The sequence below is a fragment of the Neurospora crassa genome, linkage group I (assembly GCF_000182925.2).
Source record: "Neurospora crassa OR74A linkage group I, whole genome shotgun sequence".
Lineage (NCBI taxonomy): Eukaryota > Fungi > Ascomycota > Sordariomycetes > Sordariales > Sordariaceae > Neurospora > Neurospora crassa.
In genome coordinates this window covers 436,378-453,899 of record NC_026501.1, presented here as the reverse complement: position 1 = coordinate 453,899, position 17,522 = coordinate 436,378, and the positions used below count along the sequence as shown (strand labels likewise).

The 17,522-nt window shown below is 51.1% G+C and overlaps 3 protein-coding genes and 1 non-coding gene across 5 annotated transcripts; 1 reads left to right on the top strand and 3 right to left on the bottom strand.

Annotated features, from left to right (window-relative positions):
* Window positions 1-2,207: 2,207 nt before the first annotated feature.
* Window positions 2,208-5,041, bottom strand: gh3-6 (glycosylhydrolase family 3-6; the record flags this gene model as incomplete). Its single annotated transcript, XM_959941.3, has 5 exons — window positions 2,208-4,005; window positions 4,064-4,283; window positions 4,337-4,595; window positions 4,653-4,778; window positions 4,832-5,041. 5 exons carry the CDS (start codon window positions 5,039-5,041, stop codon window positions 2,208-2,210), a joined length of 2,613 nt encoding a protein of 870 aa, XP_965034.3.
* A 6,687-nt stretch (window positions 5,042-11,728) lies between these two features.
* NCU15006 lies at window positions 11,729-11,800 on the bottom strand. Its single transcript has one exon. It is a non-coding gene; the product is annotated as a tRNA-Arg (tRNA).
* A 164-nt stretch (window positions 11,801-11,964) lies between these two features.
* pzl-1 (phosphatase-Z-like-1) lies at window positions 11,965-16,621 on the bottom strand. Of its 2 annotated transcripts, none has more exons than XM_011394878.1 (4): window positions 15,704-16,621; window positions 13,574-15,417; window positions 13,367-13,519; window positions 11,965-13,311 (listed from the first exon to the last, which is right to left on the bottom strand). In XM_011394878.1, the coding sequence occupies exons 2-4, from the start codon at window positions 14,984-14,986 to the stop codon at window positions 13,282-13,284; spliced, it is 1,596 nt and encodes a 531-aa protein (XP_011393180.1). In that variant the 5' UTR covers window positions 14,987-15,417; window positions 15,704-16,621; the 3' UTR covers window positions 11,965-13,281. The 2 variants fall into 2 exon arrangements, with proteins under 2 accessions (XP_011393180.1, XP_011393179.1); XM_011394877.1 differs by lacking the exon at window positions 15,704-16,621 and adding an exon at window positions 15,482-15,675.
* On the top strand, window positions 11,990-12,811 carry NCU16314 (hypothetical protein). Its single transcript, XM_011395028.1, has one exon. It carries the CDS (start codon window positions 12,326-12,328, stop codon window positions 12,671-12,673), a length of 348 nt encoding a protein of 115 aa, XP_011393330.1. The 5' UTR covers window positions 11,990-12,325; the 3' UTR covers window positions 12,674-12,811.
* Window positions 16,622-17,522: the final 901 nt, after the last annotated feature.

The window sequence follows — 17,522 nt, the reverse complement described above, 5'->3', positions numbered from 1 at the left end:
GCTATTTTTGGCTTTAGGTTCCCTCATCCTTTTTCTAGTTGACCTGGGATGGCGTTTTCCATCTTATAGGCAAATAATACATTTCGAATATTCACTAGAGTGCCCTACATGATGCTCGTTTGACAGCGGTTATCTTGCATTAGGCTGCTCCCAAGGTAGCATCCGTTGTCTCGTCCACAGCGGCCCCTTGCATGACTGCCGCCTCCTCTACATGTACTAGACCACGTGGTCCATCTGACTCTTCCTACGGGCCTGTCGGTGTTGATTGGCACCTCGCATTCCACACCCAATTGAGCCCCCTTCCCGGTTCTTTGGATGACCGGATGTGACATGGAACTATAAGCTGCCCGATCAGATGGGCCCATCTCGACCCTGAACCCTCCTATTTTATGGGAACTGCTGAGAATACGGCCCTTTCAAATGCATAGTAAGTGGGTAATTAATGGAAGCATGGGGAAAGGGTGCCTCCTCAGGGCCTGACTGACTGATAAACCTTATTGATTTGCTGCCCCGTAGGCTGAAGGGGTTGGTATATGAGATATTGTTTTGAAACCCTGTCATTTACCATCAAGATGGATATACTGGTTAATCAAATAGATCATGGTTGTTCAAGATAATGAAGAGTGGTTCGAACGGTCCAGATTCAGGAAAAAGGGGGTAATGTGGGCCATTCCACCGTGCAGGCCTGCGCAGAAACTTCATTTTTGCAGCATCACTTGTGCATGCATTCCCCCAAGGCCAGTTCACTTTCTGCGTTACGTATCTGTAGGTAGGTAGCAGATCGGGGTCCTGTATCAGTCAGGATTACATAAGATCAATGTTGTTGGAACTGATACATACCTACCTGGCAAATTTTCTAGACGGGCGTCAAATCCGGCTGGCTTCTCCGATAGTCGCACGGCCAATTGCTCACGCTAGCTACCGTAGCTAGCTCTCGGTGCTCAGAGTCGTGGTCAATGGCTCCGGTCAAAGCGGCAAGTGTTGGCTCACTCAGGTCGGTGGTCCAAAGACGGAAAATATGAGGATTTGGGGAGCATAGGTGCATGGTTTTCGTCACAGACTGTCTAGACCTAGGGAGTACAAAGGGAGTGAACACAAGTGCATGACGAATTCGAACCAAGCATCAACAAGTGAAGGGTAGAACCTATGTACTGGAAAGCCCTGCCTGACCTTAGGTATCATCAAGAGCAAGAAATCATCCTATCGGAATTATGTAGAGGTAGGTACCTAGACTACTCTTCCATCTCTCCAGGTCATCGAGTCTATCTATCGGGAGATCCTTTTCCGCACGCACGCTCGAGGGAGGACCTTGTTCGTGGCGTCCACATACCTAGCCGTTGACAACCTGAACGTAGAAATCTGCCATCTTAATGTCCTTCATGATCATCTCGTCAAAGTCGCCCAAGCCATTCTCCTTAATGTACAGGCTTTGGTCCGTGTCGGCAAGTGGGATTGGATATATTCTCCTTTCCGCCATTGGCAGGTCAATCTCGGCACCGCGGGACGGACGCAGCAGTCGAAAAGAATGACTGTCTGTTGTTAGGCGGGTGTGGATTGATGACATTTTATTCTCCTGAATTTGAGGGATAGAAAGTTGGAAGGGATATACGTACTGAGAACCTTGAATAGGTACCGTACGTACGTAAGTATCGCTTGCTTAACGCGATAGTTCTGTCAAGTAAGTAGAGGTTGTTTACTTGGAGATAATAGTTGCGTGGTAGGTAGGTTTGCTTTTGGGTTGTTTCTCGAGTTAAGAGTGTCAGTGACGGAAGCCGACATAAGACGACTGAAGATAGGAAAAAAGCGACTTTGTTTAGTGAGGCAAGCAACAGGAGAACATTAAGGGGTACCAAGGCAGCGTAAATGAAGAGTTTCAGCCAAGTGAATAAGGTACCCTCAAAAAGGAACGGACTTCCAAAAGGTAGATCGATCCGGAAGGAAAGGGGAAACGAACAGCCAAAGCTATTGGCGTAGCATTTGATTCCATCGGGGTTTATGTCACTCAAGAACTAGACAAAACGGTTCGACTTCGACTACGTAGGTTGGTTGGTAAATCTAAAAGACCCAAGTGAAAGTCTGCTTAACCTCAAATGGCACAGAGTACCTACACCCGTCAACGTTAGCAAATCAGTTCAGTCATCATCATCATCATCAGAAACGAAAAAACAGAGAAGAAAAAAAAGAAGAAGAAGAAGAAGAAGAAGAACTCACTTGATATCCCCCGCCGAACTCCCCACCAAAACCACAAACCTCCCTTCCTCCGCCACCCACCCCTTTTTGTCTGTATCATAATACCCCACCGCATACTTATCCAGTTCCATCCTCAAATGCTTCGTCTCCCCCCTTTCCAGCGCCACCTTCTCAAACGCCACCAGCTCCTTCTCCGGCCTCGGCAGTTTGGATTTCTCATCCCGCACATACACCTGCACCGTCTCCGCCCCATCATACTCGCCCACATTACTAATCGCCACACACAGCTCGATAACTCCATTCTCCCTCAACACGCGACTAGACAGCGACGGCCGCCCATACTCAAACTTCGTATACGAAAGACCATGACCAAAGGGGAAGAGCGGCGCGATTTTGGTCCGGTCATAGTGTCGATAGCCAATGTAGATCCCCTCGCCGTAAATAACCTCGAGGTTCTCGCCCGGCCAATTATGGTACGCCGGCGTATCTTCGAGACGCTTGGGGAACGTGCAGGGGAGTTTTCCGCTGGGGTTGCGCAGCCCAAAGAGCACGTCGGCCAGGGCGTTACCTGCTTCTTGGCCTTGGTACCACGCTTGCAAGATGGCAGGGACGCGATCAGCCCAGGGCATGGTGACGGGTGAACCGGACTGGTTGACGACGACGGTGTTAGGGTTGGCGGCCACGACGGCTTCGATGAGCCGGTCTTGCGAGCCGTTGTAGGGCAGGTCCATGGTTTGGCGATCGTACCCCTCGGATTCCCACTCGGCGTCGAGGCCGACGATGACGATGGCCACGTCGGCGGAGGAGGCGGCGGCGATGGCTTGTTGGAGGTAGTCGATTTGGTCGGCTTCCTTGTAGCCGATGCGGCAGCCGCCGTAGCGGTGGGTCATGCCCATTTGCTTTTGCTTGGAAAGGGGGCGGAGCTCGTTGGTCATTTCGACGCGGAGCTCGACGGGGCGGTTGGCGACCATTTCGAGCTCGACGAGGTAGTCGACGGAGCCGTCGAACATGGCTTCGCCTTCTTCGGTCCAGTCCCAGAGGTCGAGGGAGAGCTTGCCGTTGATGTAGAGCTTGCCGGGGCCGACGGACATGTAGGAGATGGTGTGTTTGCCGGAGTGCTTGGGGGTGAGGTAGGTGGTGGCAATGGCGGACCATTCGGGGCCGGTTTGGGCGAGGGGAGCAGAGTCCCAGAGGAAGAGATCGGTGTTGGTCCGTCGTTGGATGACTACGGGCTCTCCCTTGAACTTGTCACCCTTGAACCACTCTATGGTAACACCGGGCTTGCCAGTCTTGTCGGAGCAGTAAGGAGAGGCAACAGGGAGCCACTTGTAGATGTGGCAGCCTTGGGCATAGGTAACAGGCTTTTCGGCAACCTTGCGGATGCTATCAAGAGGCAGGGTGGTGTAATAGGGGTTCAAGCTGGCACTCCCACCACCTCCAGCGATGGCTCGGTTGGCGTTGGGGCCGATGACGGCAACCTTGGTGGTCTTGGGATTGATGGGCAGAATTGATCCTTCGTTTTTCAAAAGGGTGAGACCCTGGATGCCAGCCTCGCGGATCAGCTCCCGGGTTTCCTCTCTGTCATCTTCTCTTTCCGCAGCTTCGGGTGTCAGATCGCTTCCCTTTGTTCGCTCGACAAGAGTCAGGACGTTTTCAGCCGCTCTGTCAATGTCAGCCTGGGAGAGTTCGCCCTTGTTCAGGGCCTCCATGACCTTTTCATAACGCCATTTTTTGGAGTGGGGGAATTCGATGTCACAGCCGGCCTTGATGGACTCCGCGGTAGAGTTGACGCCACCCCAATCGGACATGACAGCACTGTCTCGGTGTCAGTGGACTTTGTAACCCTCAAGGAGAGGTAACGGTGGTCACTCACCCGTCAAATTTCCACTCATCTCGAAGAACCTCCTTCAAGGTGTGGGTGTTCATGTCAGCGTGAACCCCATTTACAAGGTTGTACGAAGACATGACAGCCCACGGCTTGGCCTCGCGCACGGCAATCTCAAATGGCCGTAGGTAAATCTCACGGAGTGGCCTTTCGGCAATCACGGAGTTGACCGTCAATCTGTGTGTCTCTTGCTCATTGCCAACAAAGTCTGTCTCATGTCAGCTTTGTACCTTTTCAGGCCAATAAATGGGTGAAACTCACGCTTGATGGTGGCAGCCACACCTCTCTCCTGAAGACCCTTGATATACTGAGCGGCAAGCTTGCCTGTAAGAAGCGGATCCTCAGAGAAAGACTCAAAGTTCCTTCCTCCCAAGGGATGCCTGTGCATGCAGACCGTGGGTGCGAGGAGAATGTTGGCCTGACGAGCCTTTGCTTCCTCGGCCAAATGACGGCCTACTTCGCGGAGGAGGGCCTTGTTCCATGTGGCGGCCAATGAAATGCCGCAGGGGAATAATGCGGCCTATTTGAGGATTAGCACAAAACCAAAACTGGCCAGCTTGATGGCTGGAAAACTCACCTTGGTACCGCCAACAAAGATACCACCTCGGGCGCCATTGGGTCCATCACTTGTTTTCACTGCAGGAATACCCTTCTCCGGAATGGACTTTGTCCTCCAGAAGTCTGCGGCAGTTAGGAGGGAAATCTGTATCTGTCAGCTTCCTGCCGGTCTCTCCTGGGTCATGTCGAATATCGCACCTTCTCCTCCTGTGTCAGATTTGCCAACTTCTTCTTCGCCAGGAACCTCTTGTTCTTGGGGACGGCCACTTCCTGGAACGGGCTTCCCATGGGCGTGAAGTCGGTATCGGGCGTGGTGTTGCTGTCGATACTGCTGGAAGGGGAGGGATTGGGATCAGTATCCCGCTCGAAGGGGCCTCCCCCAACGGCTATCGAGGAAAGTGAAGTCATTCTGGCTGATCTTGGAGTCCGCGGTTGAGAGCTTGGTGTAAGAAGCCTCAACGGATAGAGCGACCAATAAATCGTCGAGGGGGGTCTATCGTCAAGCAATGTTTAGTATTTAACAGGCGTTCTTGAAATACAGATGGAAAACAGCGGGACAGATAGAACAGGTAAGATTGTTGGAGTACGCTACATGATTTCGAACCGGGAGGAGACAGGTAGTTTATACAACTTCCCCGGGACCCTCAACCGGGGAACATGTGGGGCGACCCTCCATTCTTACTTCCGAGAATTAACCGCTCTTTATCGGAGCAAGCATGCCCGGATCAGAAGCCTGAAAGTGTACGTATAGGTAAGACCAGGCTAACTCGGGATGGTGGGAGCTGATGATGTACCAAATCAGCTTGTACCTGGCCAGGGGCTTTCGGGAAGCAAGGTGACTTTATCCAAAGCGTAATCTGGTGGGAAGAAAAAGTAGTTCAGGGGTCCCGTGGGTAGGGCAACCGTACGTTAGGTACAAGTGTCAGAGGTTACTTGATCGAAGAAGCATGGCTGAGCTGCATGGAGGGCTGATCGACCCGACCTGCCCTGAAAAGGAAGCTAGACATTGCTAGGCTTGCTAGGATAGAAGAAAGGAACATTGGCAAGGCGGAACAGCGTGGGGGGTGTAGGAGTGGGCCAGATGGGAGCTTGGTCTAACGGTAACTTCTTGCAGTTCAGATGGACCGAGAGGTGTTGAGAGCTTGCTTTTGTGACCTTGACTATTGAGCTCGAGTGGGTATAGCCATATCGGTTGGGACGGACCGTATGAGCGGATGATATTGGTGAGTATTAACCCGGGAAGAGGCACTGTCTGTCGGCTTGTCTCCACGGTTGTGCTGCATAGATGCATCCTTTGTCTTTGGCCGTCGTGATGGACATTCAGCGGGGCTTAAAAAGCAAGAGTTAGGCATCGTTTCCACGGTTTCCTAGCGTCAAGCCAATCTTGGGGCATCCGCATTCTTGTTTGCATCACTCGATGCCAAGAAAGCGCTTGAAGGGTGAGACGGCATCGTATTGCTCGATACATGTCACAGTCACTCTTGTCTGTGATGGTCCTTTGGCGGTTAGATTCAGACCGGGTCATACACTTGAGCAGATATACTCTGCTGTCAGGGTCCACGATGTTGAAGCTGGAAACAGTCGGGGACTTGGACGACACCGTGCGTGTGTCTCTCGGCCTGCAGATCGGTAAAATGTGGCGTCTGGCGTGGCAACCTATCGGTTCCATTCGACGGCGTTTCCGTTGCCCGTTGCTACAATGTTAAGTAGCTATGACCCTTGGGCTTAACTCCGCCAGGTTGGAGAGAAAGGATTCGAAGCTGCAAGTTGTAGCGTAGTGTTGACTGGCAATCCTTGTCCCCTGACTCCCTTGTCGATGCGGAGGCAGGGCCGGCTGAGGTTGATGAGAGCCGGGGATCTTTCCATTGCGTTATGCTGCGTCGTATGGCAGTAGTATTCTCGCACCATGGCTCGGTGTGAAATGAGGATCGACTTTGACGATTTGTGTGGTCTCTTGGGCCTTGTAAGTGGCATGTGATTCAATATTGACTGGCTTTGACGTTGAAGTTGAATTGACGATGGAGTGACGACGGCAAGTGTAGAGACGGGGTTTTGCATTTGTTGGGGAAGTTGGAGAAGAGCTTGCCAAGAAATATGGCGTCAAACGGGGAGATGCAAGTAAACAGAACTTAGCTACCTACATACGCAGCAGGAGACTTGCTTATCTATCGCCCGTCCGGCAGCCCGTTCCGTTGACCTGAAATCGGCATCCCGGGCCGTCTTCCTCCACCACCGCCGTCTTCGACTCCAGCATTTGAGGATTTTATCGGATCCCATTCGACAATGTCGGTTCCGAGCACCAAAGCATTGCCGGTGTTTCTCCGAGCCATGATTTGACTCGTAACCTCAGACGGCGGCTGTCTCAACGCCGACGAGTTGTTGTCGTTGCCCATCAATGGAGCAGGCCCCAGACGTTATCCCCCATGCCATCGGGCCGTTCGCCCCTCTCTTGTCCGGCCGCTCGAATGCCCGGGCTTTCTCTGTTGGCCGGCCGTGGTGGACGCACGCAATCTCCATCTGGGAGATATCGGATTTGCAAACATGGAAGTGCAGAAAGCGGAAACAAAATGCAGCCAAGCCCGGACATGTTGGCGGCTCATCCGACTTTCCAAGCGTCTGGGGCATGTAACCTGCCCGCTTACTCGATTTGGTTATGATCTGGGCTTGCTCCCTGGGAATTGCCCGATCCGACGACGTTGGGCTTTTTTCTTGTTACATTGGTCGCGGCTGGTGTCCCAGTGGGCGTTTCCACTCGGTCAATTGCTGCTTTGGTCTGTTTCAGGAAATCATGAGGTCTACCAGTCGCACCGTCACTATTTTGTCGTGTTTTATCGGACCTGATGCCAAAAAGAGAGAATATGGACTGTACTTTTTGTGAAGTGGAAGATAAGTACAAAAACGAAACACTCAAGCGAGTGTGTTCCCTTACTGTCCATTTCTGCCTTTGAAACCCAAAGTGCAGAGAGAGAGAGAGATTTGGTGCAACATCAACAGGGGCATTTCTGATATCAACTGGGGAAAGCGCCTACTAGAGATCATCACTCATCACTTACTCTTTGGGAAAGAACACGAAATCCCTTCAACTTCCCAAGCCCTCAAAAGGGAAGGGGAACTTCACATGCTTCCAGATCTCGTCATCTTTAAATTGAGCTTTTTGTTTGTGAACTCAAGCCCGCTCAGTTAGTTACACCGCCCATCAAACCTCGTGGAGCCTCGTCATCACCACTGCTACCCTATAGCACCACGCAACCAAACATCTGTTTTGGTCCCTTCCTTGCGATGGCAGCTTCCCGACATTCCGACGTCAACATCCTTTGTAACTTCGCTTCACAACGTGTTATACAATCAAGGTCCACGGACTCCTCGGCATGCGTCACTGTTGACCGTCGAGAGAGGTCATCTATTTGACGTGGACAAGTCTTTACATTATTCCTTCCCATCGCTTCAAGGCGCGCTTAAAGTCTTGGCCTCGAGACAGTCTCCAAGACTGGCATGTGTTTCTTACGCGTATCCAGACTTTCGGTTTCTTTGGTGCCGAAATCCTTCAAGGTAGTACACTCTCCACTTACACTCCTCCTCATCACGCCGCACTGATGTCCAAATCGGGCTCGGAATCATACATCCTCTGCATCTATTCTCTTATTAATGGCTGAACCCATGTGTACAAAAGCTCGGCATCGGGGAACCAAACCACATGGCCCTGGCTAGGGTTTGACTGATCATGGCTCATGACGCTGCCACCTCGTTGGGAGTCCTCGACGATAGCCTCACTTTTGGTTCTCCTCCTTCTCCATTTCAAATGGACGCTACAACTCCACCAACCAACACCACCAAAAGCTTCACTACTGCAAGGTAAGCTTCCAGAGTCGGATTCGCTACGTGAGATGCCATCCACCCTTTTGCACGTTCTCCACCAGGCCTTAGTTTCCGCCTGTCACTATTTACGCACACTAATGACGATGGCATCTTGAGGAATGTGGGGGTTGTCGACCAGTCCGGGAGGTTTGAAACACTTTCTTCTTCTCATTCCAGCGGCCACATCGTTTTTCAAATGTCAAACATCTGCCGAGGTTCGTCAAGAATCACGACTATGCTGACATCATGCTAGGCAGCAAGGGTTTGCCTCACATCTACTATAGACAGACATACCATACACAACGGCCATTCGGAAGATTCTCCCGTCGGCAGTGTGGTACCGAGATGCCTTTCCCACCCAGGGGTACACTCCGTCCCACCTCGTTTCAGTGGCCGAGGCCAGGTCTGTCATGGTTCGGGGAGTGTTAACCACTCGACACATGCATGGCTCAAGGCCTTTGTTTCGTGTTACCAAGTCTACCTAATAATCCATGTATGGTCATACTCAGACTCCTTTCTTTGCAATAGGACCCCTATGTTGTGGCTTGTCCTGATATTTACCAGGACTCTCGATACTTGCGGCTCCCAAAAGCCCAACTCCGACTCAAGCTCATGATAGCTAACGTTAACCTACAGGTTGTCTTATAGAGCACAAGAGAAGACGGATCGACATCCCAAAGGTCTCGCCCAATACCCCCCAGTCATTTTGTTGTTACCTTACTTTTGGGCTATCAGCTTGATGCCCATTCATCCTATCTCAAGCGTCGACCCTCTTTTGATCGACAAACCGACTTTGCGGCTCTTTGCAGTGTCTTTCAGGTTCCTGCAACTGCATTTAGCCTCTTCATCCTCATGATACTGCGGTTAAACTGTACATCATACGATTCCCAAGTCACGCGGACATTTTCTTAAAAGAAGAAACGACCGATCGATTCTCCAATGCTTTGTTTTTCATTAGGAATACTTTGTTTCTCATTGGGCCTTATCAAAAATGCCGATGCAGTCATACACTTGAAGAAACACATGGCTTATACCATCATCCGCGTTTCATCTTCCCCACTGCCTTTCTCGAAGGCTGTAACTGAACGCGCCCCCCACAGAACTGCCAACTCTACATGTACACCATTCGATTTCAAGTGAAGCGAGATGTTTGGCGAGGCCAACCGAAGCGGTCATTACCCATTATCACTCGCATTGCTACCTCAGGAACTTCCCCGAGAGGCGCTTACTGGAACTTGGAAGTCGGAAAAGAGACCCGATAAGCGAGCCATCCGCCTCCGACACATGTCGTACCGCTTCAGAGAGTCCACTTTCGGCAATTTGTGCCGAGTGTCCAATTTAAGGGCCGATGAAGGACACGCATTCTCACAAGACGAACCAAAGAGAAGCGCATCAAGCATGTCTCCAATGTCCTGGAGCGGATTCAGTCAAGAAGACTGTGCTCGTCAAGCATGCCAACAACATGAATCTTGCTCTTTGGGTTTGAGCCGTTCACTGTAGTCTGCACGTGGTATATCATGCACTCTCCGAGATAGCGTGCTATCTCGATAGCTCACCAACCTGTTTGTACATATTGTGTATTACGCAGTCTTGGTTGATTGAAATTTGTTGTACCAGACTGTTGGATCTTGGAGGATTGCGAGACAATAGCGGCTTCTCTATCTGGGGAACCATACATTCCAAGACGCCAACAAGGACGACTTTACTCACCCGTTTCACCTACTACTTCACCTCTCACTACCTACTCTGTCTCATCAAGTGATTCTGGACAAGTAGACTCCCGATCAAGCCCTCGGTTATTCCCAAAACAGTAAGCCGACCCTGACATAGCTGGGTGAAATCCACTTCTCTACAATCGTTATAACCGTTACTATCAATCTCTGCTCAATTTTACTTTCCACTTCTCATCTGGCCATCCACAAAGAACGGACTACCTATGTCAATCATTTAGTGACGCCCGGATGCGTGCGTCCATGGTTGGCTAGGTAGGTACCTAGGTAGGTAGTTAACCAGCTCATCAGAGGGGGGTTTTCCGTTTAACAAACATGATATCATCAAGACGGCTTGCAAGAGGTAGGTCTCCGCCTACATAGGTAGCCTACATCTCTAGGTAGGTAGTCTCTCGCGATGGCACCGTTCTGCAACTCGGCTTCAATCCCTCTCGTTCATTGGGGGGGGGTAACTGCACTCGTCAGCAGGGACATGACTGGAGCCCACTCCCACCGACAATGGGACTTGAAGGAAATCGATATGTACGAAGCGAGAAGAAAGGTAGGTAGCCGCTGGAGGATACAATCACTGCCGGATTTTTCTTTTTGGCAAATTGTTCCCTTTCGATTATTCCTAATTCATCTTGCCTGTTAGGTACCTAGCGTAGGTAGGTACCTTGCATTTGCCGGTTGTCTTCAAGGTACGTAGGTAGGTAGAGAGAGGTAGGTACTTATATTGTGCAGACGCCGATAGTCTTCGTAACCGCTATATCCATTTGATACAAGGGCTGAGAAACACCATTTCATTCCACTGCACATATACCTACCAACCGATAGACATGCTTCAGACAGCAACTTCATATCATAAACAATTTGCTTAGGTATCCTGCTTATGTCTACAACGTTACAGGTACCTAGGTACCGTGAGACCACTCCGAGACTCTTTTCTCTTCTCCATTTGCATCGTAGGTACCTAGCTCTGAGATTTGGTAATTTGGGAGCACATACACATAAACAGCTGACTGCCTGGTTCGAGTAGTAGCCCAACTGAAATGTTTCAATGCTTCCAACCGGTACGAAACTCCAACTACAAGACTTCGAGTGTGATGAGACTTCGAGTATGAGTCTACCTCTCCAAAGGTACCTCTAGGTACATAAACCGGGCCATTTACAACTTACAACACAACACAACACAACACAACACAACCTACTTACGAATAAGGATAACCCACCCAACGAGAAATACAACTACTACCAGTCTACATGCCAGTCTTACATGCCAGCTCTACACACAACTCTCGCTTAAAGACCCAGAGATAAAGTGCGAGATAACCGTGGTAACTTAAGATCTCTTCGGTGACTCGACAACTACCCGCTCCATCTCGTGCAAACTGTATTTACACTTCCCATGCACATTTACGCCATCTTTGGGTCGAGAGGAACGAAGAAAAGAACAGTGAAAAAAACAAGATAAAATGAAGGCGAATAAGCAGGGAGTGAAATGGATCAGGAAGAGTGAAAAAAAAAGAAGCGATCCACCCAGGGGTCGAACCTGGAACCTCCTGATTCGTAGTCAGACGCTCTGCCATTGAGCCAGCGGACCTCGTAGGATTGATATTTCTGTTTTCCATATTCCCCCTTATGTACTTAGGTCAAGCGCGGTATTGCTTTCCATCAGTTGATACAACACCATTCCGCACATCACATATCTCGAAAAAAAAAGAAAAAAAAAAAAGAAAAAGACATCTTCACCAAGCAACTGAATCCTACCGATGTGAACCTCTATAAGATTGAGTGGGGAATTCCCTTTCAGGTTTTGGATCTTTTCTTACTCGCTACTACACAGATAGTACTCTGCATCTCAAACATCCATCGCAATCCGATATAACACCGCATCAACCTCGCATCGCAGCGCCCTCTCCGTCTCCCACGACTCGACACTACCATGTCAGGTACTAACACCTCCTCCATGATGATTCCGAGTCCATCAACCATACACATACAGTAATACCAAGTATCGACCCAGTCACTCAGTCAGTCGTATCCACAGATTCCTCCACAACTTTAACTCCCACATTGGAAAAATCTGACTTGTCGTCCTTCAGTTTCATCCCATCCCCGTCCATCCATGAGCCAACTTGAAAGCTCATCAACACCCATCAAAGTTAACAGTAAAACAAAACCAAGAAATATTGCGAAAACGAGGGGAGATACGCGAAACAAAAATGACAATGAACTCCTGCACCGACGGAATAAAATCGACATGAGAGAAACGAAACGCAAGTCAAGCAATCAAGCCAGAAACGAGAATCTCCATCGTACAAAACCGGCACAGCGAGCCTGGGACTTTTCCAACACCGCGAACCTAGCTAGCCCTGCTCCTTCCCTGAAAAAGGGTAATACGGGCGGATTTCGTGTGTTGCCTGCCCGGCTATCACCCCAGAGCGGAGACCAACAACATATCAGCACAGCGTGACACCCCCCCATTGCGGCTTTTCCCATCTTCTCTTTGACGGTGCAGACTCTGGGCAAGACTGTAATAGCCTGGTTCGGTGTTGGATCTTGTTTCGCGATGGCTTTCTCAAACAAAATGCAAGTAGTAGTATAACGGAGCAGAGATATTCGCTTTTGTGGACAGAATTTGAGCAGAGATATATCGCCTAGTTCGTCATGCATAACTCCAGTTGGGAACCCTTTCGGGGTGCGGGTCCACGTCGTCGTCTCACAGCCCAGTTGGCTGGCTGCCCCGGCTTCTCCCCATGTACCCCGCAAGAAAAAGAACCGTGTTGTGTGACGGTGCTCGACACGACTATGTATTGCAGAGTGTTCCCCGTATGTCTCTTTTTTGAGCGGCCGCGGCGATTTAGCGACTTTGTTATGCGTATTTGTGCGTTGTGCAACCGTCGCCCAAGACTTGGCAAATGCTTATTTGCTCGACAGCAGATGAACCCGCATCGGAATTCCGTCCGATCGGTATGCAATCTTGTGAGAAACCGTCGACCGGTGAGGGAAAGGGAAAAAAATTTCTGCACAGCTGAGCGGCACATGGCTTTGGCTAGCGTGCAGAAGCAGTGCGAGTATGGCTCAGACACTCTGGGGGTTGAAGTGGGCGGGCTACGAAACTATCAGTACAAGCAACCAACGAGACCAAACAGTTGGGTAAACTTACAGGACTGTTGAGCATGTTGTTACGACGGTGTCTACCCTTCTTGATGTGCGTCTTAAGAGCAGCGGAGTCAAGTGGCTTGAGTAGTTCGAAGCTGCAGAGAAGCTCGGTAGAAACAGCCATGACAGCTCCCCAGTTATCAAACTCGCCGCAGTACTGTTACCAGGTCAGTGAAATTTTGCATATGGATCCGAAAGTGACACAACTTACGTTAGGAGCACTGAAAATAGTAACAAGAATGCGATCAGTGTAAAACTCATAACCGTCCTCGACAACCATGTGCGCACGGCAAACCAGATCAAAGTCATGAGTGGCGAGGAAGTCCGAGATAACCTTCTTTCCGAAACAGTAACTGACACCTCGTTCGTTCGCCTCCCAGTCCTGATCCATGTCGGCTGGATCAGACCAGAGGAGATCGTTGAGCAGTCCGTAGTCGGGAACGTCGGTGGGGCGCGCAATGTTGCGGATATCGTCCATGTGGCCAAGAGCGGGCGACAGACCGCCGTGAACGCAGAAGATCTTACCAGCAACGATAGCAGCAATAGGGAGGCAGTTGAAGGTGTCGACAAAAGTCTTCCAGATCTTGACATTGCACCTGCGCTTGCACTCATCGTAGAAACCGTAAACCCGGGTAACGTTGGCGCATTCGTGGTTGCCGCGGAGCAAGAAGAAGTTCTCGGGGTACTTGAGCTTGTAGCACATCAGAAGCAGGATAGTCTCGAGCGACTGCTTTCCGCGGTCGACGTAATCGCCGAGGAACAAATAGTTGGAGTTTGGAGGGAAGCCGCACATTTCAAACATGCGAATGAGGTCAGTGTACTGGCCGTGAACATCGCCGACAATTTTGACGGGCGCATCCAGTTCCAGAAGGGCCGGCTGAGAAAGGAACAACTCCCGGGCGCGGTGGCAAATGGCCACAATCTCGGCATTCTTGAGGCAGACACTCTTGGTGACCTTTCCAGCATAGGCGGCATCCAACAGTCGCTTGATGAAATCATCGAGATCGATATCCTTGATGTCGCTCATGGCAACACCCGAAACTGCTTGCTCATTCTGGGGATCCTGGTTGGGGGTATCGTAGACGGGGTTAATGGTGTTCTCGCGCTTCACGAGGATAGACTGGCCAGGCTGTTGGTTGGAGTTGGCTCCGCCACCTCCAGAGGGCGGTTGGTCGGAAATGTGGTCGACTTCTCCACTTTCCTGAGCGGCGCGGACATCGTGGTGGCCGCCTGTAGCATTGTGAACTGGCGACGGAGGAGGTAGGGGTTCACCGGTCGGAGACGCTAGCGTTGCGGTATCGAGCGAAGGTGACGAGGGAGAAGACGTCGAGGGAGAGGCGGGTGATGGCGACATGTCTCTGCGGCTTGGCCGCGTATGCACCGATGGCCTGCCATTCTTTCCACTCAGAGCGTTCATTTTCTCAGCGACTTCCTCGCTGGAGAGGATGGTTGAGTTCCGGGGGCTGTCCGTCTTGCTTCCACCGGGGATTTTGGAGCGGAGTCCGCGAAAAGAGCGCGAGGAGTCCTTGGTGTCGGATTTGCTAAAGGATGGGTAGGACTTGAGGTCGTCATCGCCTCGGTTCTTGGAAGATGCCCCCGCATCTTTGGAGGATGAGTTGCCCATGATTTCTCAGTGTCAGAACGTGGTGTTAGCTCTGGAAAGGAGAAAGTATAGGGGCTGGACGGTGTGCGCGTGTCAGGTTTGTGGTTCCGGCAGAGTCGCCTTTGAATGCCCACACAGCCTACCGCTGCACCCGTCTAGAGTCGATGGAGTTGTTTTCGTGGGCGCCCCAGAGTACTAGGGAGGGTGATAGAGTCTATCGAGACAGGAAAGCAGATGGGCGGCGGCGGAAGAAGAGCGTCCTGATGATTTCTCCGTTTTTGTTGACACTAGCGGGACTCGGAACGGACGTGGTAAGCGTTGAGACGTGATTTTGGCTGGCGAGCCACAACGAGTCGCCCCAGGTTGCGAACGGCCTCGGCGTTAGGATATATCGCGGGGGTCGTCCGCAATGGGAATAGGATACGGAGGAGAGAGCGGAAGAGTCGGAAGGTCTGGAGCGATGATAGGGTTAGACGGTCAGCGTTGCATATTAACAGGAAGGCGTTGATGTCATACAAGCAAAAGCGAGAGTTGTAGCGTAGGTGGGCGGCGTGGACGCAGGTGAGGTGACGGAAACGAGGGCGCGGCGATGGAGGAAGAAAAATAAAATGATGGGAGTGATGATTAGGAAGAAGAGGGGAAACAATAAATGCGGGGGTGGGATGGATGAAAGGGAAGGAAGGGAAAGGGGACTTTTTTTTTTTTTGTTTAGGTTAGGTTGGTTTGGGTTGAACGTACTTGCGAAGGACAGAAGTCAAGGCCCAGCAACAGACGGACCCGGAGACCTTGTCCAGGTCTGAGAAACTGCCAAAGTCGGAAAGGATTGGCAGATGGAGGATCAGGATCGAATGGTGGACTGGAGAGGAGGAGGTCGCGCTATCGTCGTTGATTAACCGTTGTTGTTGTTGTTGTTTTTGGGAAAGAACTTGGCGAGGGGGAAGTCGGAATTGAGACCGAGTCTTGCCAGTAGGAAAGTGTGCAGCGCGACGGCGTTCGTGGGTGCGTTGCGTCGTGTGGTTGTTTCGTGTGGTTTGTGTGCGGGTGTGTGTGTGAGAGAGAGTGTGTGTGGTCGGGGGTTGGAGTGCTGAATCGACCAAAGTGGGATCGAGTTGGCACACAGCCTGGCTCGACTCTGGCAGCGGATGCAGGCGAATGGCGAATTATAGTCGACGGTGTGCCTGGGGCCCTGGATTCGCTGGATCTGTCCGTCTGGGGGCGAACCTAGACTGCCCGCTGGAGGAGGAGTCTGCCCGAGGAGATGGACAACCTAGTAGTGGTAGTAGTGGGAAAGAAAGCGGAAGGGAGACCAGCGACAATAGTAGTGTCTCGCAACGTGTTCCTTTTTTTTAGTTCCAAATTTCCTAGACTAGAGTAGTAAAAGGTAAAGACGCGACGGCGGCGGCGGCGGCGGCGACGACGACGGCGACGATGATGATGAGATGATGACCGATAGGGTCTGACCCGGAACAGATAGGTAGAGGTAGGTACCTCTACAGGTAGGTAGGTAGATGTAGGGTCAGAATGGAACCTGCACGACAGACTCGGAAGGCTGATTGGATGTCCTTCTTTTTTTTTTTCTTCCTCTGTCGGCGTCCAAATTCCCGACAATGTTAAAAATGCGACGGAGGAAGTGCAGACGGGAAGAGCAGACAGATGTGGAAAGGGTGAGTGAGTGGAAGAGTGGGAAGACTCATGAAAAAGACTGTATGACGATAGCGGGTCGGCGGGTCGGCGGGTCAGCGGTCGGCGGAGAACGAGGATCAGCGGGAGATGCTGGCCAGCGCTAGACGTGTAATTATTGTAATTAATACGGGCGTATATTACAGCACTAGAATACACGCGCAGGGCATCAGGGACATGGAAGTGACCTCGAGGCGGGCTTGTTTAGAGATGTCTCATTCGGGACCGGATATACCTTGGGTCATAAGGTCGTTTTTTGAAAAGAAAGAGCAAAACTGAAACGGAATGGAATTGGTTAGGTCTCGCCGAAGGGCACTTCAAGTTATGAATTGGGTACTCCGGCTTGCTACAATGGCATAACCTTTTCAGAAAAGGTTCGTTACGTTACCTACCACTTCTCCGTATACATATGCCTGCTGCGTAATGATATCCCAAAGTGGAAAGGGAAAAAGGTCCATGAAAGGGTTGTCACGTTGTCCCCCTCTGTCAGGTACGCCCGCAGCAGAGTTGCAGTCACAGCGGGTGTGCCCCGCTGGCAGGTACCTACCTAGCTAGCTGACAGGAACAATGACTGCCTGCCTTGCCTGCGGTGCACAACAAAAGTCCGTCGGATGGCCTAGACTCTCGAGAGGAACCGGCAGCTTACTTACGACTACCTCTCTATCCACAAATGTTTTCAACCAGAGCTCAGGTGGAAATGTCCACAATGAATGATTTCGGGATCGCTGCCTAGATTAGAGGTAGGGATCCAAGACGTGATAGGTAGAGCGCGTACCTACCTAGGTAGGTTGACATGCCCGACCTACCTACCTACCTTACCTAGTAATGTAGAAGAGGCTCAAGACGGGAAGGACAAAGGAAGAGCACGTGCTTGGTT

Excerpts from the sequence above, each read along its gene's own strand:
- pzl-1 (XM_011394878.1), bottom strand. The coding sequence starts at position 14,986 with ATGGGCAACTCATCCTCCAAAGATGCGGGGGCATCTTCCAAGAACCGA. Across the intron at positions 13,520-13,573 it reads CTATTTTCAGTGCTCCTAAC|TACTGCGGCGAGTTTGATAA; the intron begins GTAAGTTGTGTC and ends ACCTGGTAACAG. Across the intron at positions 13,312-13,366 it reads ACAACATGCTCAACAGTCCT|CCCGCCCACTTCAACCCCCA; the intron begins GTAAGTTTACCC and ends ATAGTTTCGTAG.
- NCU16314 (XM_011395028.1), top strand. The coding sequence starts at position 12,326 with ATGAGCCAACTTGAAAGCTCATCAACACCCATCAAAGTTAACAGTAAA.